Below are 25,922 nucleotides of genomic sequence, written 5' to 3'. Positions count from 1 at the left end.
TGTGCCCCAGTGCACACACTGCTCCATCGTATTCCGTTTGGAAACAGTGTTGGCAGGGCTGAACCTGGCCTTTAAAGCAGGAGAGACTGGATTTGGTTGTGCAATGCCCTGTGGATCTGGAAGAGGCACTTTGCACATCAGTTACCTGCTGGTCTCTGTACGGCTTGGTGGGTGATGAAGTTTGGGAATCCTAGATTGGTTTGGAAGGGACCTTAAAGCTCCTCCAGCTCCAACCCCTGCCATGGGCAGGGACCCCTTCCACCAGAGCAGCTTGCTCCAAGCCCCTGTGTCCAACCTGGCCTTGAACACTGCCAGGGATGGGGCAGCCACAGCTTCTCTGGGCACCCTGTGCCAGCGCCTCAGCACCCTCCCAGGGAAGAGCTTCTGCCTAAGAGCTCATCTCAGTCTCCCCTCGGGCAGCTTAAAGCCATTCCCCTTGGCCTGTCCCTACATCCCTTGTCCCAAGCCCCTCTCCAGCTTTCCTGCAGCCCCTTCAGGCACTGGAGCTGCTCTCAGGTCTCCCCTTCAGGAGCCTTCTCTTCTCCAGGCTGCCCCAGCCCAGCTCTCTCAGCCTGGCTCCAGAGCAGAGCTGCTCCAGCCCTCGCAGCATCTCCATGGCCTCCTCTGGCCTCGCTCCAACAGCTCCACGTCCCTCTTGTGCTGCTGCCCCAGAGCTGGATCAGGGCTGCAGGGGGGGTCTCCCCAGAGCACAGCAGAGGGGCAGGATCCCCTCCCTGAGCTGCTGCTCACGCTCTGGGGGTGCAGCCCCGCACACGGGGGGGTTCTGGGCTCAAGCTCACACTGAAGCCGGGTCACGGGGAGCTTCCCCTCAAGGACGCTGAGACCCCGCCCGCAGGGAGCAGCGCAGCCCCTCCGACCCCGGCTGGCCCCGCCCATCTCCGCGCAAGCCCCGCCCCGCCTCGGAGGTGGGCGGGGTCAATCCGCAGTCTCCGGTCGCCCGTGGAGACGCGCTGCGGGCGGAGGACCTCGGCGGCGGGGGTGAGTTGGGGCCGGGGCCGGGCGGGAAACGGGCCCCGGGTCGGGGGCTCCGCGGGCGGGGATCGGCTCCGTGCTCCGGGGGGCCCCGCCCTTCGCTGCCCCCTCCTCCGGTTCGGGCCGCGGGCAGAGCTGGGCCCGGCGGGGCGGGCTGGGCCTGGGCAGTTTTGAGGTTGTTTGTGGTGGTTTTTGTTTCATTTCCCGTCTTTCTTGAGGAGAGGTTGAGGGAAGAGGCTCAGTGTGGAGCTTGGAGACGCTTTGCTGTGGTTCAACAAGTTGTTTGTGGCTCCGGAATGGCACAAAACGTGCTTAATTCCGTGAAAAACAACCCTTAAATTAGCCTTTCCCTTGAGGAATGGTCTGTAGGAGCAGACGGCATTCCCGCTCTATCCAATGGGATGGATACACAGGGCCGGGAACACAAAAGTGCGGAGCCCCAGCCTTCGGATAAATCACTTGGAAGTTTGTGTTGTAACGTTCCCAGTGTTCCAACATTCCCACCCTTCCAGGCCACCCCACGGTGGTGGCGGCTCTGGCTGACGGAGGGCACTTTCCCATGTGCGAGGAGCTGTGGGCTGAGTGTGGGAAGCGGTTTAATTAGTGGGGAGCGTCCGTGTGCGGGGAGGTTTCGTGTCGGGCTGGGGTTGCACACGCCGTGCTGTAATAACTTCACTTTCATCACTTTTAAACTGCACTATTGTATTCCCAGCTTAAATCCTTTCCCCCCGCAAAGCGAGTAGGGATTTGGGGTGTATATTGTGTGCTTAGCCTGGTGCTGTCGGGAAGGAGGACCCACGCCAGCCTGCTCCATCCATCTCCATCTCCCCTCACTAGCACTGACCCGCTGCGGGTGTGTGGGGGGCACTGGGGTCTTGTCGCTGCTCGAGGAAGGGCAGTGGGGGACACATTGACGTGTGGCTGCGGCCTGGAGGGGGGACTTGTCACAGCGAACACAATGGAGATGGACGCGGGGGTTATCCCGAGGCCAGGGAGGGTGCAGGAAGCCAGGCTGGGTATGTAGGAAGCTGTGCCTCGTTAGTTCTGACGATCAAGGAAACCATTTGATTAGTACAGCGTATCAAATTGAATTCCCAGGAATTGGGCAGCCCATTAGCTGGTATTTTTATGGACTGGGAGCTAACAGCATCAGTGACGAGTTACTGGTTTGCATTTATCTTGGTTGTAAATTGGTTTAGGAATGAAATTCGGCGAGTGACTAGTGAGCACTGGATAGCAGTTGTGCTATATGCTACTCCAATGCCACTAAATGGGATTGAAAGATTAGGATGCAGTTAATGACTTCTCAATCCTGTATTTCATCCTCGTGTTGAGCCTATTGCAGTCTTGTAGAGTATCTTTAATCAAGCACTAGAGCAGCAAATACACTCTAGAGGAGAGCAGTGGATGGGGTCTAGGGCTGCTTTTGTACTCACTGGGCTGAGGGGGCCAACATCATTTAAACCGAAGCTGTGCTGCTATTTGGAGAAGCTTCTGAGGGCTTCCAAACAGCAGAACCACTGCCACCATCTCTGATCTTGCTGGTATTATACTTAATGCGAATATCGAGTTGTGATGAAGCTTTTAGATACTTCTTTTGCTTCAAGTTGATGTTTTTCTGTATATAGTAACTTTTAAAATGAATACTGTTAAGTTCTTAATTTCATAAACTCTTATTTCTCAAAAGATTCAGTATATTTAAACCAGGCTCATGAGAAGTTCTCTACAGTAAGGTCGGGGATGCAGACAGCCCTGGGGTGACGGCTGCATGATCCCTGCAAGTGCTGGAGAGATGGAGTTCCTGCTGGAACGCTGAGTCTGATGTGGAAGATGCTAAACACGACAGCTCTGCAGTGTGGGAACGTGCTTCCTTCCCAAAGCTTCCCAATCCCCGATGCATCACCCTTTGATGAGGCTCTGTTGCAAGATGCAATTCAAATTACTCCAGAGGTTCATGGCCCAGCCTCATAAATCCTCACCCTTGGCCCTTTCACTTTGTCCCCAGTGCCAGAGCAGAGATTACTGCAGGAGCTGGCTCCGTGGGGATGCAGGGGAGTACTTCCCAAGCAGCATGTAGTTAGCATGGGAAACACCACCGCAGCTTTGGCTGAGCTATGGAGCAGTATTCGCAGGAGGATTGTATTGCTGCAAGTTCATCTGAGCCTACAAAAAGCCATAGAAGTGGGCAGGGCTTGTGGGTCATGTGTTCTAGCCCAGAAAAGCCCTTGTGCAGAGGTAAGAATCGGTAGGGAAACTTTGCTTTAGCTGTAATGAAAGAGGAAAGCAAGTTTCCCAGATCCTGAAAGTAGTTGTGGACTTGCTGTTTCTTGGGAAATGGAAGCTGCAGATGGCTGGGGACCCTGGGGATTTGCTCCACATTAATCACTGCTGGAATCGTGCAGCTATTTTCTGGATTTTGCAATATTACACAACTAGACCTCATTTTTCAGGACTTGAGTGTTCCCCCTGCGTTCAGCATTGTGGCCTCTCCCCAAAGCACGTCTCCTGCTCTGAGCAGTAACCTATCGAGTAAGGCAGAAGGGAGGGAGAAGAGGAAATCCTAATGGCATGAGCAAACGGTTTTCATGCTGTATTTTGCAAGGATTTGCAAGTGACTGCATTAGGATTCTCTATGGGTTTTTTTGGAGGTGGGAGCAATGTGGGAACATGCATCCCCAGAGAAAGAGGCAGCATGGGGGGATCCAGCATTCCCATGAGCCCTGATGTAGAGCTCAATACTGCGGAGCAGCTCACCCCCTTTCAACTGGGTGTCCATGGGGATGAGGAGGTCCTTAAACCTGAGACTTGGGGTACAGTGTACCCCACATCAGCAAGCTCTTTGGTGCCTGGGTTCCCTGCAGTGTTGGAATGGGTTCGTAGCTTTGTGATGCTCAGGGACACCACTGACTGTGTATTTTTAGTCATGTTCCTCTGAGTGTTTGGTCAAACAGGCAATGTGTTTATACTCAGCTTCCTGTATCCGTATCAGCATCTTGGCATGTGATGGGATTTCAGAGTAAAACAAGAAACCAAGTGTGTTAGAAGGGCTATTTGTACTGCAGCAGCTGATGGCTGTGGGATGCAGCCTCTGGGATGCCGTAGATCCTGAGCCCACGCATGAGGGCCAGTGCCATGTTGGCTCCTGCGGGATTGCTGGGACTTGAGCATCGGCGTCGGGTCATCTCCTCTTGTTTAGTCAGCTCAGCTCAAAGCAGGGACCAGGCTTACTGTGCTGATCATAGTGAGGGTATAGGATTAACCATGGGGAGGAGAAAAGGTTTTCTGGTGCTCCAAGTTGAGGAGAGCAAGAAAATCCCCTTCCCAGTTTCCATCATGATAAGATGATGCTGGGGGACCCAGTGCTGCCCTTGTAGCGCGAAGCATAGGAGAAGGTGTGGGATGCTCTCATGAGGGACTGGTGGATACAGAATCATAGAATCACAGAATGTGGTTTTGAATTGGAAGGGACTTTAAGGCTCATCGAGTTCTACCCCCTGCCACAGGCAGGGACCCCTTCCACTAGAGCAGCTTGCTCCAAGCCCCTGTGTCCAACCTGACCTTGAACACGGCCAGGGATGGGGCAGCCACAGCTTCTCTGGGCACCCTGTGCCAGCGCCTCAGCACCCTCCCAGGGAAGAGCTTCTGCCTAAGAGCTCATCTCAGTCTCCCCTCGGGCAGGTTAAAGCCATTCCCCTTGACCTGGCCCTACAGGCCGTTGTCCAAAGGCCCTCTCCAAGTTTCTTGTAGCCCCTTTAGGCACTGGAGCTGCTCTCAGATCTCTCCTGAGCCTGAGCTCCGGTATTATTGGAAAGGGAAAAGCATGGGCTGAGAACTAGGGGAAACTGCTATGGCTATGAAAGCTGTGCTGTGCGTCTGGCTTGCAGAGCAGGAAGGGTTGGGAAGAGCTGCAAGAGGGGACCTGATGGTGACAGAAGTTATAAAGGTGGCCTGGCAGCAGAGATGGCTTATTCAGCAGAAACAGGAATTCTAACCATTTATAGATTTAAGTTTTCATTTATAATTAGTTGTCATGTAGGAAGTCTGTCTCTGGAGGGGCCTTTCCTGAGCTGTCTGTCCCTAATGGATATGTTTAGATTTCTGGCCTCTGTTGTTAAGTATTTGGACTTCAATCTCCTCAGTGACTGGTGCAGTTTGAACTCAGTGTATACCTTTGCAGTTAATAAAGAAGGTTCTTTGCCGTGTCATCAATCATCCTGATGAACAGCCAGAGTATTTCCAGAAGAAAATTGCCTTTCTGTTTATAAAACCAAGCACAAGCAGATACCAAAGGCATTTACACCATTTCTTGCATGCTTCCGCATCACAGTGGCATGGAAGAAATTCAGTCCCAGGGCTGTTCATTAGAGTTTGTGTTAGAAAAACAAAGTTCCTATGAAGGGTCCTGTGCTGTAGTGTGGGGCAGCTTTACGTGTACTTTCAAAATCTTGTATTAATCATCTTCTCTCTTGCTGACATCTCTCATCAGTTGTCCTTATTAAACACCATGACAAGAAGTTGTCCTCTCTGGAAAGCTGTGCTGTTGTAGGAAGTACTCGAGGTGAATGTAAAACAGCATGAATCAGGGATTTGCAGTCGTGTGGCAGTGCTGAAAAAGCCCAGGAGGCTTTTGTGTCTGAAACAGAATAATTCTGAAAGCATCTCCAACTTCATTCACCAGGCAAGGGTCTGTTGGTGCGGAGAAGGAGGATGTTAAGCAACAGAAAGTCTCATTTCTGAGAGATTAAGTGGAAGGGAGTTATTTTTGTTAGCAAAAAGCCTTGATCTTTCAGCCAGTCTTGGTTTCCTTCATCATCATCTTCTTGTAAGAACAATTCGTGCTTCACAAGGTTGTTATGTTCTCCAACCAAGGTTGAGGCTTTGCAGCCGTCTGGAGCGTTAAACCACCAGGGTCACTGCCCTAACAATGTTGGTACTGTTTGTAAGTAAAATCACAGAATCCCAAACTGGTTTGTGTTGGAAGGGAGCTTAAAGCTGATTCAGTTCCAACCCCTGGCACGGGCAGGGACCCCTTCCACCAGAGCAGCTTGCTCCAAGCCCCTGTGTCCAACCTGGCCTTGAACACTGCCAGGGATGGGGCAGCCACAGCTTCTCTGGGCACCCTGTGCCAGCGCCTCAGCACCCTCACAGGGAAGAGCTTCTGCCTAAGAGCTCATCTCAGTCTCCCCTCTGGCAGCTTAAAGCCATTCCCCTTGGCCTGTCCCTACAGGCCCTTGTCCAAAGCTCCTCTCCAGGCTTCTTGTAACCCCTTTAGGTATTGGATACTGTTGTTTTGTTGCTTGTTGCTGTGAATAATTTTGAGTGAAGAAGTTTGAGTAGATCTCAAAACATATTTTTGGCTCCCCAAAAGTCAGGCTTTTTGGTCTAAGCGTGGAGCTGGGATAAGCAGAAAGTGTCACTGACAGTTTTGGGAGATGGACCATCATCTTCCCAGCTGAATCTGGTTTGCCTTACTTTAAAACTTGTAAGGGGTTCATCCTGCAGACAGGGATGCTCCGTCTGGAGCTGGCTGCTGGGGCCCGTTGTGCAGGAGGACCTCGGCTTGGGATGCTGTCTCAGAGACATTTGGCAGTGGTATTCTCTCATCTCTTTCCTCCCATGTGCCCTTCTCGGATTTATTCCTTCCGAAGGATGTGTTGACCTCTGCACGCTTACACCCCAGCTATGCAGCACAGAGGGGGTGCATTACACCAGCCTCAAACTATCCTTGTAACGTTGGGTTTGTGGGTTTTTATGACTAATTTGATAGGAGCTTGGATTAGGCAGGAATATTGAGTCTTCATGGCTCCAGGGTGAAAGTGAGCTCTATGAGCTGTATTTCTTTGTTAGATGCTTTTACAGATGGGGTAGGACTAGATGAGCTTTGAAGATCTCTTCCTAACCCAAACCATTCTGTGTGAATCTGTGTTTTGACTCAATCAGGAAGCAGAAGTCAACAGATTAACATTCTTCTTGCTGTTCCTTAATTTTCAGGGATGTGACTGGAGGGAGAAGCCACATATCAACAGAGCAGAAGTTTTCCCATTAAAACCCCTATTTTGCACAGCACAGTTGTCACATGTGTAAAGAGGGTTCTGGGCTGGATTTATTTGTGTTCCTGTATGTGGAAAGCACAGGTTGGCACTGGGACAAGCCCTGGCTGCAGCGACACAGTCTCTTTTCCAATGCAGTTTATTTCCCTGCTCCACACAATGACTTTAGCTGCTGCTGTGAAAATGGTGACGCTGTTTCCACCCCGAGAAATGGCATGTGATTTATAAAGGGGAAATTTCCACCTCTCTGCCTTGTTAAGGACCATCCCTTGGGAATCTGCTGTGCCAGGAACCAGCTTTGCATTTCGTGCATACCGGGGCTGGTGAATCTCAGGGCTCATTGTGTTACTGGGCCTGTTGCTGAGCAGTGCCAGGGCTCGTAGCCAGATCTCCCGTGGCAAATGATAGTTGGTTTCCCTCCAAGAGGTGTCAGTGGCAATCCTGGATCCTGCTGTGCCCTGGTTAATGAGTTATCTGTGTCCCAGCAGCTTTGCCAGGTTAGTAAATACCCCGTGCAGTTAATCTGTGTTCTGCACTATATTTGACAGTGGGTGTCTCTCCAGGGACACAAAACAATCTAAAGCTGTTATAAATGACAGGAAAGGTTAACACAGCAATTACCAGTCAGCGTTAGGTTATTAATTGCTGGATTTAGAACCTGAAATTTGTGTGTATTGCACTGAATGTACATGTCCTTAAACTTCATGCAGCAGCAAAGCAATGTGAGTGAAAAGAAAGACAACTTCACTTGACAGTGAAGTCCCCCCTAGCTATCACAGGAGCTTATGGTTTTATCACCTTATGTTTTCTATCACCTTCTCTTTTACCCATATTATCAAGGCAGCCAACTTGATCTGTGATTGTAGCATAGATGTTTTTAAGCAAATAAACCCTTGGGATCTCTCAGGTGTTCTTCAGTTGCTGGTTGATGCCCAGTTATACATTTCAGGTGCCCAGTTCCACTGTCATTCATGACCAGCACTCTTGGAAAACTGCTGTCATCATTGGATTGTCTTTGTTGCATAGTTCTAGTTTTAAATATTGTTTTATACAATGAAAACTTAAGAAGGGTGTCAAGTATCGTGTGCTCTGGATTTGCCAGTGCTGCAGCAATGAACAGTACCTGGTACAGGAACTTATGCTTCTTAGGACTGATCAGATTCCAGGGTGTTTTCTGGATGTGTGTCCTCGTTTTGTCTGGGGTAGGCTGAAAGACCTCCATAGGAAACGTGGGCTCTCAGATTTGTGTTTCCTGTGGTTTAAACCCAGCTGCTGGAATCTGTCAGCAGAGGCTCAAGAGATGTCTCCAGGGAGCAGAGTAATACATGTGCTCAGCACCAGCTACGCTGGCACTCAATGGAACTACTACCCCAAGTAGCTGAACTGGTTTTAAAGCCAGTAGCTCTTCTAACGCTGCCTCTGAACCTCACCTGCTGTAGGTCTGGGTGGAACCTCTGCCGCAGAGCGTGGGCTTCAGGAGGAGCCGCGGTGGCAGTGAGGAGGTGCAGAAAGGCTGCACAGACTTGTTGGATTTGTTCACATTTAGGAGGTGCCAGAGGGAATTGGCCACCCATGGCCATATCTGTGGATATCTTCATAGCAGAAATGGGAAGTGGAAGTGTTCAGGGCCCTGGAAGTGATCCAGGCTGGGTTGGATGGGGCTTGGAGCAAGCTGCTCTAGTGGAAGGTGTCCCTGCCCATGGCAGGGGGTTGGAACCAGATGAACTTTAAGGTCCCTTCCAACCCAGACCATTCCATGATATCCTTAGGAAGGGAAATAGGGGAGTTTGCCATAAGAAAGGTTTAAGGTAGAGTTTTCACTGAGGCCACTCTCAAAATACTGTAGTTCTGGGGACCAGGATTAACCCACGAGGGCTGCCCCCTCTTAACTTTGGCTTTCCTGCACCATGAAGTACTCAACTTCTATTTTGCTCTGTTTCAGGATCATTGCACCGATAAAATCAAGGCACGCCGGACAGGTTGCAAGGCTTCTTATGTAGGTGAGTTTCCAGTACACACTTGTTCCTTTCTTTCCTGCAAAACAGAAAGCAGCAGGACCAGTCCCAAACCCCAGTGATTTAATTTCATTCTGGAGCAGAACAAACACAGAATCCTTGGAGGCTTGTCCTGGGTTTAGCAGTAGCAAAAGGCTTTATGGAGGAGAGGCCTCAAGGGCAGCACTGGCTCTATGGCAGGCTCTGTGTTTGTGGCCTGGTGCATTGCTGGCTGTTCCCTGCTCTCCAAGGCATTAGCAGCAGTGGTTGCTGACACTCATCCACCTCCATTTTTAGCTGTCTGACCACTCTCACTTCAAATTTTAGGAGCAGAAACACTACTAATTTTAGGGAACTGATTCTCCCACAGATATTAGGCTTTTCCTTGTTTATTCCACCAGTTAGCAAGGGATAGTGGGTGAGTTTTCATCACTGCTGTATTCGCTGTGTTAATGTTTGACCATCTTAGAATGCAAAGTCTTCCTGTATTCACCTCATTCCTAGAATAGATAATTCCATAAATCCATGTAGCCAGAAGCTGGTGAAGTACTTTGCACCCTCTCAGTGGCTGTGAGCTGAGAAGCAGCTCTTCACAGAGCATCTCCCACCACCGTCCTCTGCTTTATCTCTCTTTCAGAGTAAGGAATTTGCTGAAGGTCACATAACCTGAGGCCAAGCTGGATCTCGTGACTCCCAGTCTGGTGCTTTAATCACGGACGGCTCCTGCTTTACATGCTGTAAGATGAACTGATTTTGATACAGCTAAAAGTCTCCTTGCAAATGGCTCTTTGCACTTTGTGTATGGCTTTTCTGTTGTGAGTTAGCTGGGTAGTGCCCCATAGGGAGAAACGGGTACCTCCTGTGGTTTGTTAGGGACCACGGGCTGTCTTTTCTAATGGCTTCAGGCTGATGTCTCTGAAATAATAACTCTCAGATGTTTTTCAAAGTAACCTTGATCTAAAAGTCAGTTTTCATGGCTGTTACTTGTACTAAAGACACAAAAAGTTAAGTCAGAAGAAACGCAGAGGGAAATAAAAGCAGGTTTTTCCACTACTCATTTCCTACCAAGTGAGTTGGGTTTGACAGAATCCGCTCTATGGAGGCTGACTTCAAAACCCAAATGTAGCCGTAGCCTAGTTTTGATTGGCAGGATGGTACTGGCAGAACCTGTGTTTCTTCATAACCTCTAATCCACAGATGTGTACTGTAATCCAGGCAAGAAGCAGCTGAACAGAGCTGAGGCTTGCAGGGCCCCTGCTTTCAGCTTGCTTTTATACCTCCCATGTGTAAAACCCCGTCTTGGTATTTTCTTGTAGCTCACATCAGATGTAAGATCTGTGTTTGTGCAGACTATATAAAAGACCAGATGACTTTGTGCAAACCAGAAGTTGAGTCTTCTGGGGCGCCTCAGTTTTCTTGATGCCTTCAGCTGGAGTGCTGTGCAGGGTGTGTATCCCAAAGCATCCACGTCCTTCACTGTAACACTGCCTGCAACCACTGCAGCTTTTCTGTGTGCCTGGCAATAGTGGGATACTTGAAAATGCAAAGGAGCTGGTTTTGTCTGGGGAGGATCTTGCTTTCTTTTACCAAACCCAAACTTTCCAGTGCATGTAAAATATTTGTACTGTGACTGTAAATCTTGCCTGATGTCTATTTAAAGATCAGGTCATAGAATCGTAGCATGGTTTGAGTGGGAAGGGACCTTAGAGATCATCTAGTTCCAGCCTCCAGTCCTTCTGGAGCCAGGAGCCAAGTAGCATCACTGTCACCACTGCTACAAACAGTCTGTTTGCAGTAGCTGCAGAGGCAGGAGCAGAAACCCTCCCCTGGCCACTGCAATACTCCATCTGCAGCCACAGCCTCGCTGCTGAAGGCTGCCCAGGAGTTGGCTGGGGTTGTGCAGGGGGAGGGCGAGGGAGCTGCTCGCAGCCCCTAGAGCCAACAGGGAGCTTGTGAGCAATCCTGCTCACTGTTTCTGCTGGGAAGTTTGCATTGTGGATACAGTGTTGGGCACTGCAGAGAGCAGGAGTGTCTTGGAGTCTTTCACTTGCTGGTATCGCACAACCTCGTCTCTCCTTTCATCAAGTGTTGGAACAGGCTGCCCAGGGCAGTGCTGCAGTCACCATCCCTACAAGTGTTCACACGCTGTGGAAATGAGTCCCTCAGTGCCATGGGTTAGTGGTGGCCTTGGCAGTGCCAGGGAACAGTTGGACATGATGAGCTTAAAGGGCTTTTCCAATGTCGCTGATTCTATAAGTATCATAAAGTGAGAAATGACCAGAGAGCATCTCTGATCTCTGTTCCACTTTACGAGGGCAGGGCTTTGGTGTTTTCCTGCTAGCCAGATTTTGTTTTCCATCCTGACGAGCAGCAGAGCAGAAGGAAGTGATTTCAGCTGCAGTTTCTCTCTGCGGGCATCTCGCCGTGGTTTCCACTGGGTGTCAGCACCGCGCTGGGGCCGGGGCTTTCCCTTCAGCTGCACCCACCGCTGGCAGTACTCGGTTGGCTGCATAAGCAGAGCAGGGTGCTGGCTGAGGAGCAGCTTTGCCACGATGGGCTCACCCTGCACAGGCGCAAGGGGAGGGTGAGCTCCAAAAGCGCTGTTGTCCTGGAGGTGCTGCTTTGCTCTGAGCAGAGCAACCGGTTGGAGCAGGAGGAGTGTTGAACATACCCTCCTCATTCCAATGCTCTCTAATTAGGGTTACATCTGGGACAGCAGGTGCCCATTTCTGGAAGATCAGCCTGGATAACTCTCACAGTGTTTGTTTTGAAGGTGTGGATGTGATATGCATGCAGGAATCGGTGTGTGCTGAGCTGTGTCTGGCAGGCGTGACAGATCAGGGCTGCTCACCCTTGTGCTTCCTCCGTGCTGATTCTTCCTCTCCTTTTCCATGCTGGATATGCATACTGGCTTCCCAAGTCCTTTATAAAATCCTTTGTCCTGCCAACCTGAATCCATATGGTTGAGGTTGGGTGAGAGACAGCACGCCCCAGAGCAATTTGGGTACCAGGTGGGCAAAGCATCCCCTGGATGCTCCTTTCTCCCACCTCGTGCTATCAGGCACCTTGTGCTTCTCCCACCCTCCCTGAGGATCACCTCACAGGGCCAACAAGCCTTTGCAGGGAAGAGAAGCTGGTGTTGGAGAAGGGGTCTGGGGATCTCCAACCACCCCAAGCAGCAGCAGCTGGAGCCCTACCCTGGAATGCTTGACCTCGGCACAGGGAAGAGGAGTGCTCCCAGCCAGCTGTGGGAACCTGCATCCCATTCCAGCTATGGAAAGGCACTGCTGCATGCTGGGACATGCAGGATCCGGGGGAGCTTGTGCCAGCACTCACTGAGACTCCGAATGTTGCCTCCCCTCCAGGCCTGCTCCAGCACAGGGGCGAGTGGTTTGGCTGGAGGTAGTGCCAGGTACTTTGAGATTCCTCCGATTCTTCCATCAGGGACTTAAACATTCAAAAACAGAGGCCACGAAATACCACAGTTACAGAGACTTTTGGCCACCTGTTTCTGCACCCTGACATACCTGGTTTTGCAGTGATGCAGCCTCGGAATAGAGTTGCTTATTTCTGCACCCAGCTACAACCTTTAATGCCAACATTAAGCTTCTTGGCTTGGACTGGGAGAGTTTTTGGGTTCTGCAAGCTGGAACAAACCCGCTCCCGAGCAGCCACGTCTGCCCTGTAGGAAAACCCGCAACCAGCATTCAAGTTCCAACCAGCCACCAGCCTTCCCGGCTCCCATAGGAGCCCTGGGAAAGTGGCACGTGCAGAAGCACTCGCAGCATCCAGAGGACCCAGGGAACCTCGCACCAGAACAGTCCTGCTGCACACAGTTGTAGTGGGGCAATAGCCCAGGTGATGGTGAGGGGCTCTGTCATCACCCTCTCCCTGCACGACCCCTCCAGGGGCCATCAGGACTCTTCTTCTTGCTCTCCATAAGGATTGACCTTGACTTGTTTGCAACTGCTCTTCCTCTCGCTGCCTTCTGGCTCATTCCAGCCTCTCCAGCCTGTGCAAGGTGTCCTCTTTACCCAGTCTGCGAGTGAAGGGAGTGCTTGCCTCCTGCAGTGTCTGTTCTCCCTGAAGAAGAGCTTTGAGAGACTGCAGGGTAAGGGCTGAGGTGGCAGGGGAGGTGCTGCTCACCATCAGGAGTGGGACAGAGCCTTTGCATGGGGGCAGAGGAGCTGCAAAGCGCAGCTTGATCAAGGGTTACTCTTCTGAGGAACAGGCAGTGAGCCCTGGGTGGCAGCTCACTGCACTGTGCCAGGGGCAATGGCACAGCTCAGCCTTGGGAGGAGCTTTATAGAGCAAAAGCAACCATAAAAATACCACCTTCCTGCCTAATACACATACACTCTATTTTCAGGAAGAAAAATTGCTGACTTCAGAGCTAGGAGTAAGCTCCTGGGTTTTATTCCTGGGTGGCATCAAAGGATGTGTGAGCAGCAGCACAAGAGGGACGTGGAGCTGTTGGAGCGAGGCCAGAGGAGGCCATGGAGATGCTGCGAGGGCTGGAGCAGCTCTGCTCTGGAGCCAGGCTGAGAGAGCTGGGCTGGGGCAGCCTGGAGAAGAGAAGGCTCCTGAAGGGGAGACCTGAGAGCAGCTCCAGTGCCTGAAGGGGCTGCAGGAAAGCTGGAGAGGGGCTTGGGACAAGGGATGTAGGGACAGGCCAAGGGGAATGGCTTTAAGCTGCCAGAGGGGAGACTTGAGATGAGCTCTTAGGCAGCAGCTCTTCCCTGTGAGGGTGCTGAGGCGCTGGCACAGGGTGCCCAGAGAAGCTGTGGCTGCCCCATCCCTGGCAGTGTTCAAGGCCAGGTTGGACACAGGGGCTTGGAGCAAGCTGCTCTAGTGGAAGGGGTCCCTGCCTGTGGCAGGGGTTGGAACTAAGGTACCTTCCAACACAAAGCAGGCTGGGATTCTGTGATCTACAGATTTGAGTTATTCAACTTAAAGGCTGTTTTACTTCCAAAGAAATAGTGACAAGATACTCTTTTGAGCCTTTATTCCCCTGCATGTTGGATTTCAGAGCTGCTGTTTAAGCTCACTTTACATAACTGGAGTGAACTGGGAGCTCCTCACACGGCAGAGCTGCTGGGCCATTCCTGGTGTACTTTAGCAGTGGGGATTTAATTACATGTTCACTCAACAGGTGGTTCCTAAGTCCTAGATCTTAAAGAGTAAGGAAAGATTAAACTGGTGTTTAATTATCCCTGTTGGAGCTCCAGTTTAGTGCTGCTGCATGGTAACCTCATTCCCCAAAGCCTCTGGGAAGAAATAGGGCAAGGCCTTGAAAAACAGGGATTTTCTAGGGAAAAGGGGCAGCTCCTCCTCTTTGCAGGTGTTGCTGCTGATTATAAGAGGAAAAAAATACAGGTGAATGGCCTGCATGGATTGCACTGGAAGTTTCATGTGCTAGTGAGCATCCTCCTCTTCTGAGCCAAGTCCTCAGTTTTCCATGGAAAAAGGTATTTTTACCTATAGGATGAGCTAAGCCTTCCCACTGGCTTATTTTCTCCTTTTGTTTGTTGCCTACCGTTCATTCCAGAGCCCAGGCTGTGCCTCTCAGAACTGCTGTACCTGTAGAGGACTGGCAGCCTTGCTCCCTCCCCATCCCATAACCACTCTTGTAGCTTCTGATGGCTTTCAGGCAGAGCAGGGTTGGAATGAACAGGGGAAAAAGGGGGAAAAGGTGACCACGAGCACACAGTAGTGTGTGCCCTGGTGCTTTGAGGGCTGGATGTGTGTCCTCTCTGTAGCGAGCCAAGGGATTCTGGTGGGATTAATGGCTGCTGCAATGGAAACCGTTCCTCCAGTTGTCTGTCTCACTGCCCCTTTCTGCTCCTGCAGTCCCCTTGTATTGAGAAGGGGAAAATCAAAGCTGCCTGGGGAAAATCAAAGCAGCAGGGGTTAAGGGAGGGGATTCTCCTCCTCTGCTGTGCTCTGCAGGGGGCTGGAACTGGATGAGCTTTGAGGACCCTTCCAAACCAAACCAGGCTGGGGATCTGTGCTTTCAGAGCCTTTTCTGCAGGAAGGCTTTGCCTTGGGCATGATGGCCAGAGGACGCTGTTGGTGGGACTGGTTGTCTCTTTTTAGGCCATGAGTCAGACCCAGAGAGAGTTGCAGCCATGCCCGCAGCTGCTCTGGGCTAGGGAATCTCTGTCATCACCATCCCTGGGGCTGGCAGCCCTCCTTTATCTCTTGGACAAGGCTGTCACTCACTGTTTCAGCAGCAGCAGGCACAGGGGACCCCCAGGTCAGTTCTTGCCTAGAACAGCCTGAGCTCGCACCAGCCATGTTTTGTCTTTGCTGGTGAACTGGAAAACCTTTTGGAGCTTTGCTTTTGGTGTGTTTAATAGCAAATGAATATCGTGGCTGAGAGTGCTGCAGGACACGAGATCCCGAGGAGGAAAGTGGTGGGAAGAGCTGGGCTCTAAGAGTGCCTTTGGGCAGCCCAGAGCCAAAAGCAGCGAGCACAAAGGCTGGTTTCCCAGAAACTGGAGCTGTGCCCTCCCCAGCTGAGTGCTCTTTTCTTTAGAGGGTGACTTAATTCTCCTGGGAGACATCCCTGGAGAATCCCTATCCCAGAATCCCTGCCCTGGCCTCCGAGAGCACAAAGCCCCAAGTTCTGCAGGGCTGCAGTCACGGCTGATAGAAATCTGCAGAGCTCTCTGCAGGTTCTTGTGCTGCCTGAAACCAGACATACCCTGTGAGAAACCCCAGGGGTTGAGATGGCCACAGAGCTTAGTGAGTGGGGTAGGTTGCCAGGAGCCTAGAGAGAAAACAGTATTAGTGGGTGATGACCTAGTTGTTTGTAAATCTCCCTGCAGAAGAGCTGTAGTAATCTTAGGAGGACTATTAAAAGTCATGCTGCCAGTGTTCGTTTGGAGATGAGGAAACACAGCAATTTAATTTTCAAATGTGATGGTTTGGGTTCTTGGAGGGGTTTTTTAAAACATAGATTTAGTAACAGAGCTGGGAAAATGAGTGCTGCAGCTTTCCTAACCAGATCATCCCTCTCCGATGGGAAGGGACTGTGGAGAAACTGCAACCTGTCCAGTAGCAAAAAGGGTTTAGGGCTGTGGCTTGGAGGTGGGGAAAGGAAGGCAGAGCAGAGTCAGCCTTGGCTTGTCCCAGGGACGTGAGAGGAGAATGGTTTAACCTGTGATTTTACAGTAACTGATTTGTAACCTTATGCCTTTAAAAGGAAAGTACTAAAATTGGAGGACTTGGCAAATGTTGAGCTCTCTTCTTGGAGGTTCATCCATTGCTTTATAGAAATGAATTGCTTTGGGTTGTTTTTTTCCACGCTGTAGTTTTTCAGTATAGTAAGTGAAAAGTGCAGGGTCTGGAATGGGGTTTGAGGCTCGGTTTGTTGTGGATCCATGTTTCTGTGTCCATATGAAACAGCTTGTTACTCCAGAGTGATTACTTCAGAGCACTCACGGTCGGTTTGTGACACACCAGCAGAGTTTGTTATCAAATACAGCAGCTGCGTGTATCGGCTCCAGCAGCGCGTGTTGGAGGCTCTTGGCTGGAGGTCTCGTTTTTCATGAGCCTGTCTGGTATGGGGAAGCTTTGGCAGCTCTGACCCTCTTCTGTGAGTCCTTCGGGGCAATACCTGCACACAGGAAAGCTGTTGGGTTTGGAAAGCCTTTGCCTCAGTCCCAGGGTCTCACAGAGGTTCTGGCCAGGTCCCCCCAGTGCTGATGATGGTAGGCAGGGTGAATGCAGTGCTCTGAACATGTGGTTTTGCTCTGATCAAACCCCTCTGAAGGCTGGGTCTTCTGATTTCTCACTGTGTTCTTTGCACAGTAAATTTCCCAAAGTAGCCACTAGTCTCATCTCTATTATCTTTCCATAAGAGTATGACCTAAACATGAGAAATTCCTTTTAAATTCCTCTCCTACCATTTCAGTTCCACGTAGCCAAGATGCTGGTTTATATTTGCACGTGTCCCACTTGGTGCTTGTGAACTTGGTGTCCATCCAGAGCAGGGTCATTTCCCTCTGCTCCTGCTGGGAGCTGCTGGAGCAACTGCAGAGGAGGCCATGGAGATGCTGCGAGGGCTGGAGCAGCTCTGCTCTGGAGCCAGGCTGAGAGAGCTGGGCTGGGGCAGCCTGGAGAAGAGAAGGCTCCTGAAGGGGAGACCTGAGAGCAGCTCCAGTGCCTGAAGGGGCTGCAGGAAAGCTGGAGAGGGGCTTGGGACAAGGGATGTAGGGACAGGCCAAGGGGAATGGCTTTAAGCTGCCAGAGGGGAGACTGAGATGAGCTCTTAGGCAGCAGCTCTTCCCTGTGAGAGTGGAATGAGTTGCAAACAGGTTAAGCCTCATTTACATGTCCTGGTTGGACTCTGCAGCCAGTTGGCCTTAGTGAACACCAGGATTAAGTGACAAAACCCAGGTCCAGGAAGGCCTTCGATCTGGTACTTTCCCATTGCTTTCAGAGGGAAGGCATCTCAAAACTTAGGTTTGAATGCATTAATACATGTATATATTAATAATTAATATTCTGCTTTGAGCAGAATTGGGCCCAGGTGCTCTTTTGGTGTGCTGGGAGGGGGCAGTGGCAGGAGAGCATCCCCTACCTGCTCTCATGGCATGCCAGAAAAGGCAGGAAGTGCTCAACAAAACCCACAAACCCTGTGTCCTTTTAAACTTCCTTTCTAGGAACTCCAGCTTAACAGTGGGCTTTTCAGTGAGTAAATTCCTCAGATTATCATAGAGTAGTTCGGAAGGGACCTGAAAGCTCGTCCAGCTCCAGTCCCTGCCACGGGCAGGGACACCTTCCACTGGAGCAGCTTGCTCCAAGTCCCATCCAACCTGGCCTTGAGCACTGCCAGGGTTAAATACCCCAAATGCCTGCAAACTCCTGTTAGGTTTCCACGTGCTGTTTTAAAGGAACATGTGGTGCTGCAGAATGCAGCCTTCATGATCCATCAGATCTGTCATTGACTAGAAATGGAAGAAGCTCCTTGTCTGAGTCAGAGCTCTGCAGGGCTTACGTCAGATATGGGTAATGCACCATGGCCTTTGCCTTGAATTCCAGGGAGTTCTTACTTTGTGTTTTCCAAACAATACGACGTGCATTCAACATACACCTCCTATCATCACTTACAAGGAGAACCGTGATCCCGGTAGCCTGCCCTTTCCCAGCAATCAAGCAGGATGTCTGAATATGAAACCTTTGCAATCAGATTTATGACCTTTTCCAGACAAAGGTGTTTCTGCTGCGTCAGTCACCTCCTGCTCTTGAGTCACTTGCAGACTGAATCACTAAATGTGCCTTCAAAATGTGTTTTTAATATTTGGGTGCTGCAGATATTAGTAATTCTTGGTGCATACTCTGCGTACGTGCTGTGGGGTGTCTCAGCTCTGTGATGAGCAATAATCAACTGTAGTGTGTTCCATCTGGGTTACTGAGAGTTTGTGTCGTGATGTTGATGGAGAGGGTATTACAGACCCTGGTGCATCTCAACTCTCCTCCCCACAGCCAGAGCATGCTATGCTGTGTCTCAGCTGCCCTGCACTGGCTCCTGGTTTGGATTTGTGACCTCCTGCCTTATGCATGGATAAAACAAGGGCTGGAAGAGGCTCATGAGGCTGAGGGGGGAGCTTCTTTCCTGAAGACAATCCTGGCTCCTTTCCTTCGTGCTGCTCTTAAGGCAGCACCGTGGAGCAGCAGGGGCATGGGTGCTGAGGGAGGATGAGTGCCTGTGTCTTCGGTTAAGACAGTGCCATAGTGGAAACACTGCTTTGGTGGCTCTTTGAGCTTTGCATTAACTCCCTTCCATGAGGGTGAGCAGTGACCCATGTGCAACTCAGTCCATAAGTGACCCCTCTAGAGGGGACTTGGAGGAAATGTGGGGTCACTGAGGGGCTTGTGGGAGCTGGGGCAGTGGATGATGGCCATGGACCGAGGCCTGGATGAGTGCCCAGCCTGTGGTGGAGGTGAAGCAGCCAGGGTTTACAAGCTGTGTGTGCACAGTCAGGGTGAGTCAGCCGCCCCGGGCAGCTGCTGTGTTCAATGCCCTCTGCTTTGCTGCAGCTTTACTCCTGGTAGCTGTGTGCAGAAACCCTGTGTGTAAGTAACGAGAGGAGTGGAAGGTGCCTGCTTTCAGATGCAGCGTGCTCCTGAAATGGCTGGAGCTGCTCCTGCTGCAGGAGCTGGCACACACTGAAAGGCTCTACAAGTACAAAAGGCCTTTTGTGCTTTCATAGAATCATCATCGAATGGTTTGGGTTGGAAGGGAGCTTAAAGCTCCTCCAGTTCCAAGCCCTGCCAGAGGCAGGGACACCTTCCACTAGAGCAGCTTGCTCCAAGCCCCTGTGTCCAACCTGGCCTTGAACACTGCCAGGGATGGGGCAGCCACAGCTTCTCTGGGCACCCTGTGCCAGTGCCTCAGCACCCTCCCAGGGAAGAGCTTCTGCCTAAGAGCTCATCTCAGTCTCCCTGGATTTATTTGCCCTGGAATCAGTCATTTGGAGCAGCATTTTAAACTGTTTCTGGGTGTTGTGCTTGTCTCCTTCTCCTGGATGCAAAGAGTTACAGGGATGTTGGCCAGTGAGCTGAGCAGGGGCTGTTACACGGCCACTTGGATTCACAGACATCAGAGAGAGTCATCAATATGTTCTTGATATTTGTTTCAGGAGGTAAGCTTATGAATTAATTCAGTTTGATTATGACTGTCCCTCCTACCTGGGTGTGAGCAGGAGGTCTTACCTGCCACTTGGCAATTGCTCTCTGCCCAAGGCTGTTGCAGGGGAGGTCTCCCCACGTCCTGCTGTTCCGCAGCTATAGCTGCATCCCTGTGCTGCTCCCATGGCATCTCGCCACCAGGCTCTGCTGGTGTCCACTGTGCAGAGGGAGAGAAGAGTGCTGAGAACCCAGGCCCTGCTGAGCAGTGTAGAAACAGCAGCATGTGCCAAAGCAGGGCCTGGGTGCAGAATAACGCTGATCCAGCTGGCAGGGCAGGCACCAGCACCGTGGGAGGTGTGAGAAACCTGAGGCATGCCAGGAAACGCTGCACGCAGCACATGAAAAGGTCAGATGGAGCTCCATGGGACTTGGGTGCTGTAATGCAGGGAGTGATTTATGCAGCACCATGGAGCCAGTTATTGCACTGGATCTGTGGAAACAAGCAGCAGGGTTTGTGCATGGTCCTGCTAGAAATTGTGTGCAAGGGCTGGCAGAGAAAGGCAGTTTCACAGGCCAGGGCTGTTCTAAACCAGCTACTCATTGAACTCCTGGGTACCTGAATAGCTTTCTAGAATCACAGAATCCCAGCCTGGTTTGGGTTGGAAGGGACCTTAAGCTAATTCAGTTCCAACCCCCTGCTGTGGGGCTGGAAGCACTAGACCAGGTTGCTCCAAGCCCCGTCCAGCCTGGCCTAGAACACTGCCAGGGATCGTACGGCCACACATGTATGATCCTGGTTCATTTCTTGCACTTTGGGTGGGGTCAAAAGCTTGTCTTCATCCTTGGTCCAACTCTCAGGGAAGCACATGGCATCCTGGCTTGGCTCCTGCCCTTGTGCTGCTTGGGGCTGTGCTCAGATCACTGCTGGACCAATGGAGAGCATCCTCTCTTCTCCCTGGTCACCATCCAAACACTGCCCCTGCTTTGGGATTGATGCTTTGCATTCTTACCCCAAGAAGGAAAGTCCTGGAGCAGCTCAGGATTTTTTCCACCACCCCCCACGTATGTGCACACAGGAGCAGGCAGCAGCTGGAAGCAGCACATTCTGAACTTGGCCTTCTTGTTTTCCTCTCACGTGTTGTAAAGCTGCTGAAGACCTGAAACGCAGCCCAGATGAAGGAGATGGAGAAACTGAGCTGGCACAGCTGGTGTTGCTGTGCTTCTGCCCATCCTCCTCACTGCAACAGCTCAGAGCAGGGACAGGAGCCAGCCATGAAACCTTCCTTTGTGAGTGGGGAGAGGAGGGGATGCTCCTCACTCCCATCGCTCAGGCAGGTAGCAGCTCTCCTCCATCCCAGCCCTACCTGGGGCAACTGGCTCTTCCCATAACAGGATCCATCCCACTGGTGCAGAAACCGACCCTTTTGCATCCAGCCCTGTGCAGGTGGCAGAGGAAGGGGTGGCCGTGCTCCAGCTTGGGAAAAGCACAATCCCCAAACCCATATCACCCATTAGCACAGGGAAGAGCAGGGCAGATGCACAAGACCTAATGCATTTCTCCTGGAGACTGTTTTGGCTCCAGAGCACCATTTGCTGAGCTGCTTCTCTGCTGCTGTGTAAGATAGTCATGAAAAGGAAAAGCACTTTGCCTGCAGTGTGTCACTGTTGCCTCCGTGTAAAAGGAGTTGAACGTGTCCTGCTGCCTTGTGGCACAATAACTTGCTGTCTTTCACAACAGAACTTCACCACTTGCCTGAAAATGTCTGGCAAAACAGCTAGCACGACCAACAACATCGCTCAGGCCCGAAGGACTGTCCAGCAGCTAAGAATAGAAGCCTCCATAGAAAGAATAAAGGTGAGAGCACATCCTCCTTCACCCCTCCTTTTATTCTCTTATGTTTTCCTCCTTCCATCTATAACAGTGTGTTTGTGTGTGTGCCCACAGTTCAGTGTTTCCCCCCCTCTCAAAATACATCTACATTTCAGCCCAGCAAACGTGAATAATCTAAATCCTGTCACTGCTTACAGCAGTGTCCTCAGGGAGCTTGGTGCTCTATAGGCTTGTAAGAGAACCAAAGCAAAATCCAAAGTACAGCTCAGATGGGTGAAGCAGAAGGCACGGATGAGTTTCCAGTTTCATGTGTATTGTGGGATTTTGTTCCATCCTTTGGCTGGCTGACTATGACATCTGCAAGGGAGGGGAAGATGTAGGGACACTAGAAAGATAAGAAGGTAGCAGTAACTGGATTCCTTTAACATAAGGCAGAAAATCACACTTTTTTCTAGCTGGCAGGGATGGGATATTTGTTGTACTAGTCTTTTTGCATCTTTTCATGTTTTGCCATGTTCCTTGCACTGCTGCCCAGCCCTTTTTGAAGGCCAGCAAACCAAATATACAGACCCGTAGAGCAGCAGTGCCCTGCCTTGGTGGCTAGTCATAGAATCCCAGACTGGTTTGGGTTAGAAAGGACCCTGAAGCTCATCTGGTTCCAACACCTGCCACGGACAGGGACACCTTCCACTAGAGCAGCTTGCTCCAAGCCCCTGTGTCCAACCTGGCCTTGAACACTGCCAGGGATGGGGCAGCCACAGCTTCTCTGGGCACCCTGTGCCAGCGCCTCAGCACCCTCACAGGGAAGAGCTTCTGCCTAAGAGCTCAGCTCAGTCTCCCCTCTGGCAGCTTAAAGCCATTCCCCTTGGCCTGTCCCTACATCCCTTGTCCCAAGCCCCTCTCCAGCTTTCCCGCAGCCCCTTCAGGCACTGGAGCTGCTCTCAGGTCTCCCCTTCAGGAGCCTTCTCTTCTCCAGGCTGCCCCAGCCCAGCTCTCTCAGCCTGGCTCCAGAGCAGAGCTGCTCCAGCCCTCGCAGCATCTCCATGGCCTCCTCTGCACTCCCTCCAACAGCTCCACGTCCCTTTTGTGCTCCTGCCCCTGAGCTGGATCAGGGCTGCAGGGGGGGTCTCCCCAGAGCACAGCAGAGGGGCAGGATCCCCTCCCTGAGCTGCTGCTCACACTTTGGGGGTGCAGCTCAGCACACAGGGTGGGGGGGTGTCTGTGCTGCAAGCTCATGCTGCGAGGTCATCTGAGGACACTTGTGTTTACTGTCCCTGCTTTGTTCCTTGTTACAAACCTGCTGTATTATTTTGAACCTCCTCCTGTTTATTTTTAGTGTTCTGTAGAAGCCCTGTTGGGGCAGGCAGTACTGCCTGGGGTCACACACTAACCCCAGAGAGCAGCGGGGTTCATCCTTTCCTCCTCCTGCATTTAAAGCTGGAGCAAACCCAGGTCTCTTTGCAGGAAATGGGGCCCTGGAGAGGGTGTTGATCTCCAAACACCTCTGCCATCCCACACGGAATCCCAGACTGGTTTTGTTGGAAGGGAACTTAAAGCTCATCCAGTTCCAGCCACCTGCCACAGGCAGGAACACCTTCCATTAGAGCAGGCTGCTCCAAGCCCCATCCAGCCTGGCCTTGACCACACACATCACACACAGATCACACACAAGCACTTTGTACCCAGCAGCAGCACATGTGATCCTGTTACCATGGAAAACACCATTTTATGGGCTTTTTTTCCCCCTGTGTTCTGCAGGTGTCAAAAGCATCAGCAGACCTAATGCTCTACTGTGAAGAACACGCCAAGAAAGATCCATTGCTAATGGGCATTCCAGCTTCTGAGAACCCTTTCAAGGACAAGAAGACCTGCATTTTGTTATAGGAGAGTGCCAGCAGCTCTGCTCCCTCCTGGGCAAAGCCAGCCACTGGCAGGCCTATAGGCAAATACTCTGTAAGGTACCGGCTGCTCACTGTGTAAGAGTAGCTGTTCTTTTCCCATGTGTATAAATGATTTCTTAAGCTTTCTAAAGCATTCTGTTGCCTCTCTTTATTAGGAAGTGAGGTTTTAAACTGAATTAACTTCTTTCTTGGCCAGGGGAATGGGGTTTTGGATGCAGTGGGATGGGCAGGGTGAGGCAGGGCTCTCATCCTCTGCAGGAATGGGGTTCACCTCTCCAGTTACACAAACAAAACCAAAGTTGCCTGAGCTTTGCTACCAGAGCAGAGGCAAAGGTGTAGAAACCTGATTGAACATGATTGGGTCTGCACCTTTTTAAGATGATGTCTGTGCTGCCTGTGTTGGTAGCGTGTGTTCAAGCACAGACACATTTAGAAGTGCATTATCTAGCAAAAACTACCTTAAAAATGATTGTAGCAATGAGTGGTGAGCTCCAGGGAGCCATGCCTGCAGCCTTCCTTAATGCTGGCTTCTCTTGACAGGGGTTTCTAAGTGTAAAACCTCAAGAATGGGAGATCTGCAGGTTTATTTGCCTGCTTTTTAAGTTGAAAACGCAGGATTTTCAGCTTTGATCCTGGTTCTCTACATATTCTTCTGCAGTATAAAAACCCTGTCAAGAGAACCAGAGGCTGCGAGGCTGTGCTGCTGAGCTGAAGGCATGGTTCTGGCACACCACATCCCAGTTCCATTCTGTGCAGGGAGTCAGAACTTGACTCTTCTTTTTTTAAACTCATTTTTTAAAGGGGGGGGGGGGGGGAATGCCAAATTCTATCCAGATTGTGGTTCTGCAGCTAGAATGGGAGGGTCTTTCCATCGAGTAAGTGATTTTATATATACACATAATAAAACATTCTTTCTCTGTCTGCGTGTGTATATATATATATATAAACTTTCATAGTATATTTATACGAACCTTGCATCTTAACTGCAAACTTGGAAGGGATTGAAGTTAATGCTGCCTTCAGCTGGCTACAAATGTCTTTCTCAGTAGCTGGTGGTTCAGAGGTTGGACGTGTGATCATGCCATAACTGCATTTCTGTAATTACATTTGCAGAACTTATTAACCACTTGTAATTTACTGTCTTACATTGCGTATTTGTCCTTTCTATATTAAATTATATACACACTATTGAGAGAGATTGAGAAAGTCTCTGTTTGTTTAACAGGCCACTCGAACAAAGAGTTCAAAGATCAACTTACAAGGCTGACAGGAGCTTAGTTCTGATGACTCTGTGCTTCCATGCAGCTTATAAGTAGAGTATTCTTCCAGTGACAGTTCTAAAACAACAGTGTAGATTCACAGTGTTTTGGGGTGGTTTTACTGTTTGTTTCATTTTATAACACTTCTTGTTATAAATAGTGATTAACTCAGTGTGGGTGTGCAAAGCTGTCGAGGGATCTCCAGCTGTGCTCAGGAGTGTGCAGGCAGGTACATGGGGAGGGTGAAGAACCTCATGCTGTTGCCTCGGTATTGTCCTCTCACCATCTGTTGTCCCTGTAGTAATCTACCTTTTTGTTCTGTTAAGCTCCCTGCCCCCAAAGCTCACCTGTGGAGCTGCAGAGATGCTGCTGTGTCTGCCCTTAAAGCCTACAGCAGGGACTGGTGTGTGATCCAGCTGTGGCACTGGTTGATCCAGCTGTGGAGCACTGGTTGCAAATGCAGCTGTGGGGTCCAGGCAGCACTCTGAACTGGAGCATAGCCACCTCCTGTCACCCCGTCACACCATGTCCACAGTGCTGGTAACTCTGCACTCCCTAATAAAGAGCTGCTGGCACGTTCCTCGGGCTCGCTCCCTTTCTCCTCCCCTATAAACTCACTATGTTTGCCAAGCCAACGCTGAGTGTTCCCTGGCTGGGGCTGTGGCTCCGTCCCAGCCCCACAGCTGAGTTTAAGTGTGTTTTTCAACCTTTTTCCATGTCATTTTGACATCCTTGCAGCATGATTTGTGCCAGCAGCTATTTCACGCTTGCTTACACACCCAGAGAACAAAAGGAGTGATTGTAAATGGCCGTGATCGCATGGGTGATCAGAGGAGCAGGATAAAACCACTGCGCCAGGTTCTCTTTTTCAGGTGCTTTCTCAGTTTTAGGCAGAAGACTTGGAATCAGCAGCTCATCACCACCAACTGCCTGCTCCTGATGGTGTTTAACGTACAGACAGTCACTAAATTCCTTATTTTTTAAATGCAATGTATAGGGGCTCGGGTGGCTACATTTGCACTTTGGTTTTTTTGCTATAAATACTCCTATGAAAGAACAGGAATGGTAAAATTCAGAGGAAATACAGACTCTGCCGTAGTAGAATGAAAAGGAGAAGTGAGACCATCTGCACCCGCAGCTGCTGGGAGAAACCCATGGAGGTTGCATGCTCTTTATCTCTCTTTTATATCAAGCTCCAGAAGGGGTATTTATTCTATTTTTCCCCCCATAAATTAAGCAGCCAGCTTGTTATTTGT

At 50.7% G+C, this 25,922-nt stretch overlaps 1 protein-coding gene across 1 annotated transcript; it reads left to right on the top strand.

The window, feature by feature from the left end:
* Positions 1 to 1,225: 1,225 nt before the first annotated feature.
* On the top strand, positions 1,226 to 24,595 carry GNG12 (G protein subunit gamma 12). Its single transcript, XM_061469737.1, has 5 exons — positions 1,226 to 1,313; positions 8,986 to 9,043; positions 9,675 to 9,774; positions 21,414 to 21,530; positions 23,265 to 24,595. The coding sequence occupies exons 4-5, from the start codon at positions 21,435 to 21,437 to the stop codon at positions 23,388 to 23,390; spliced, it is 222 nt and encodes a 73-aa protein (XP_061325721.1). The 5' UTR covers positions 1,226 to 1,313; positions 8,986 to 9,043; positions 9,675 to 9,774; positions 21,414 to 21,434; the 3' UTR covers positions 23,391 to 24,595.
* Positions 24,596 to 25,922: the final 1,327 nt, after the last annotated feature.

Source organism: Pezoporus flaviventris, unplaced genomic scaffold (assembly GCF_033815535.1).
Source record: "Pezoporus flaviventris isolate CSIRO_AGI_PZ_B2104156 unplaced genomic scaffold, CSIRO_AGI_Pfla_v1 ptg000059l, whole genome shotgun sequence".
Classification (NCBI taxonomy): Eukaryota; Metazoa; Chordata; class Aves; order Psittaciformes; family Psittacidae; genus Pezoporus; species Pezoporus flaviventris.
Note: the sequence above shows the minus strand (reverse complement) of the source record. Positions and strands in the feature narration are given on the sequence as shown.

Bases quoted from the DNA above. Each gene is read 5' to 3' on its own strand.
- GNG12 (XM_061469737.1), top strand. From the start codon at position 21,435: ATGTCTGGCAAAACAGCTAGCACGACCAACAACATCGCTCAGGCCCGA. The intron at 21,531-23,264 runs GTGAGAGCACAT...TGTGTTCTGCAG, and splicing joins CCTCCATAGAAAGAATAAAG to GTGTCAAAAGCATCAGCAGA.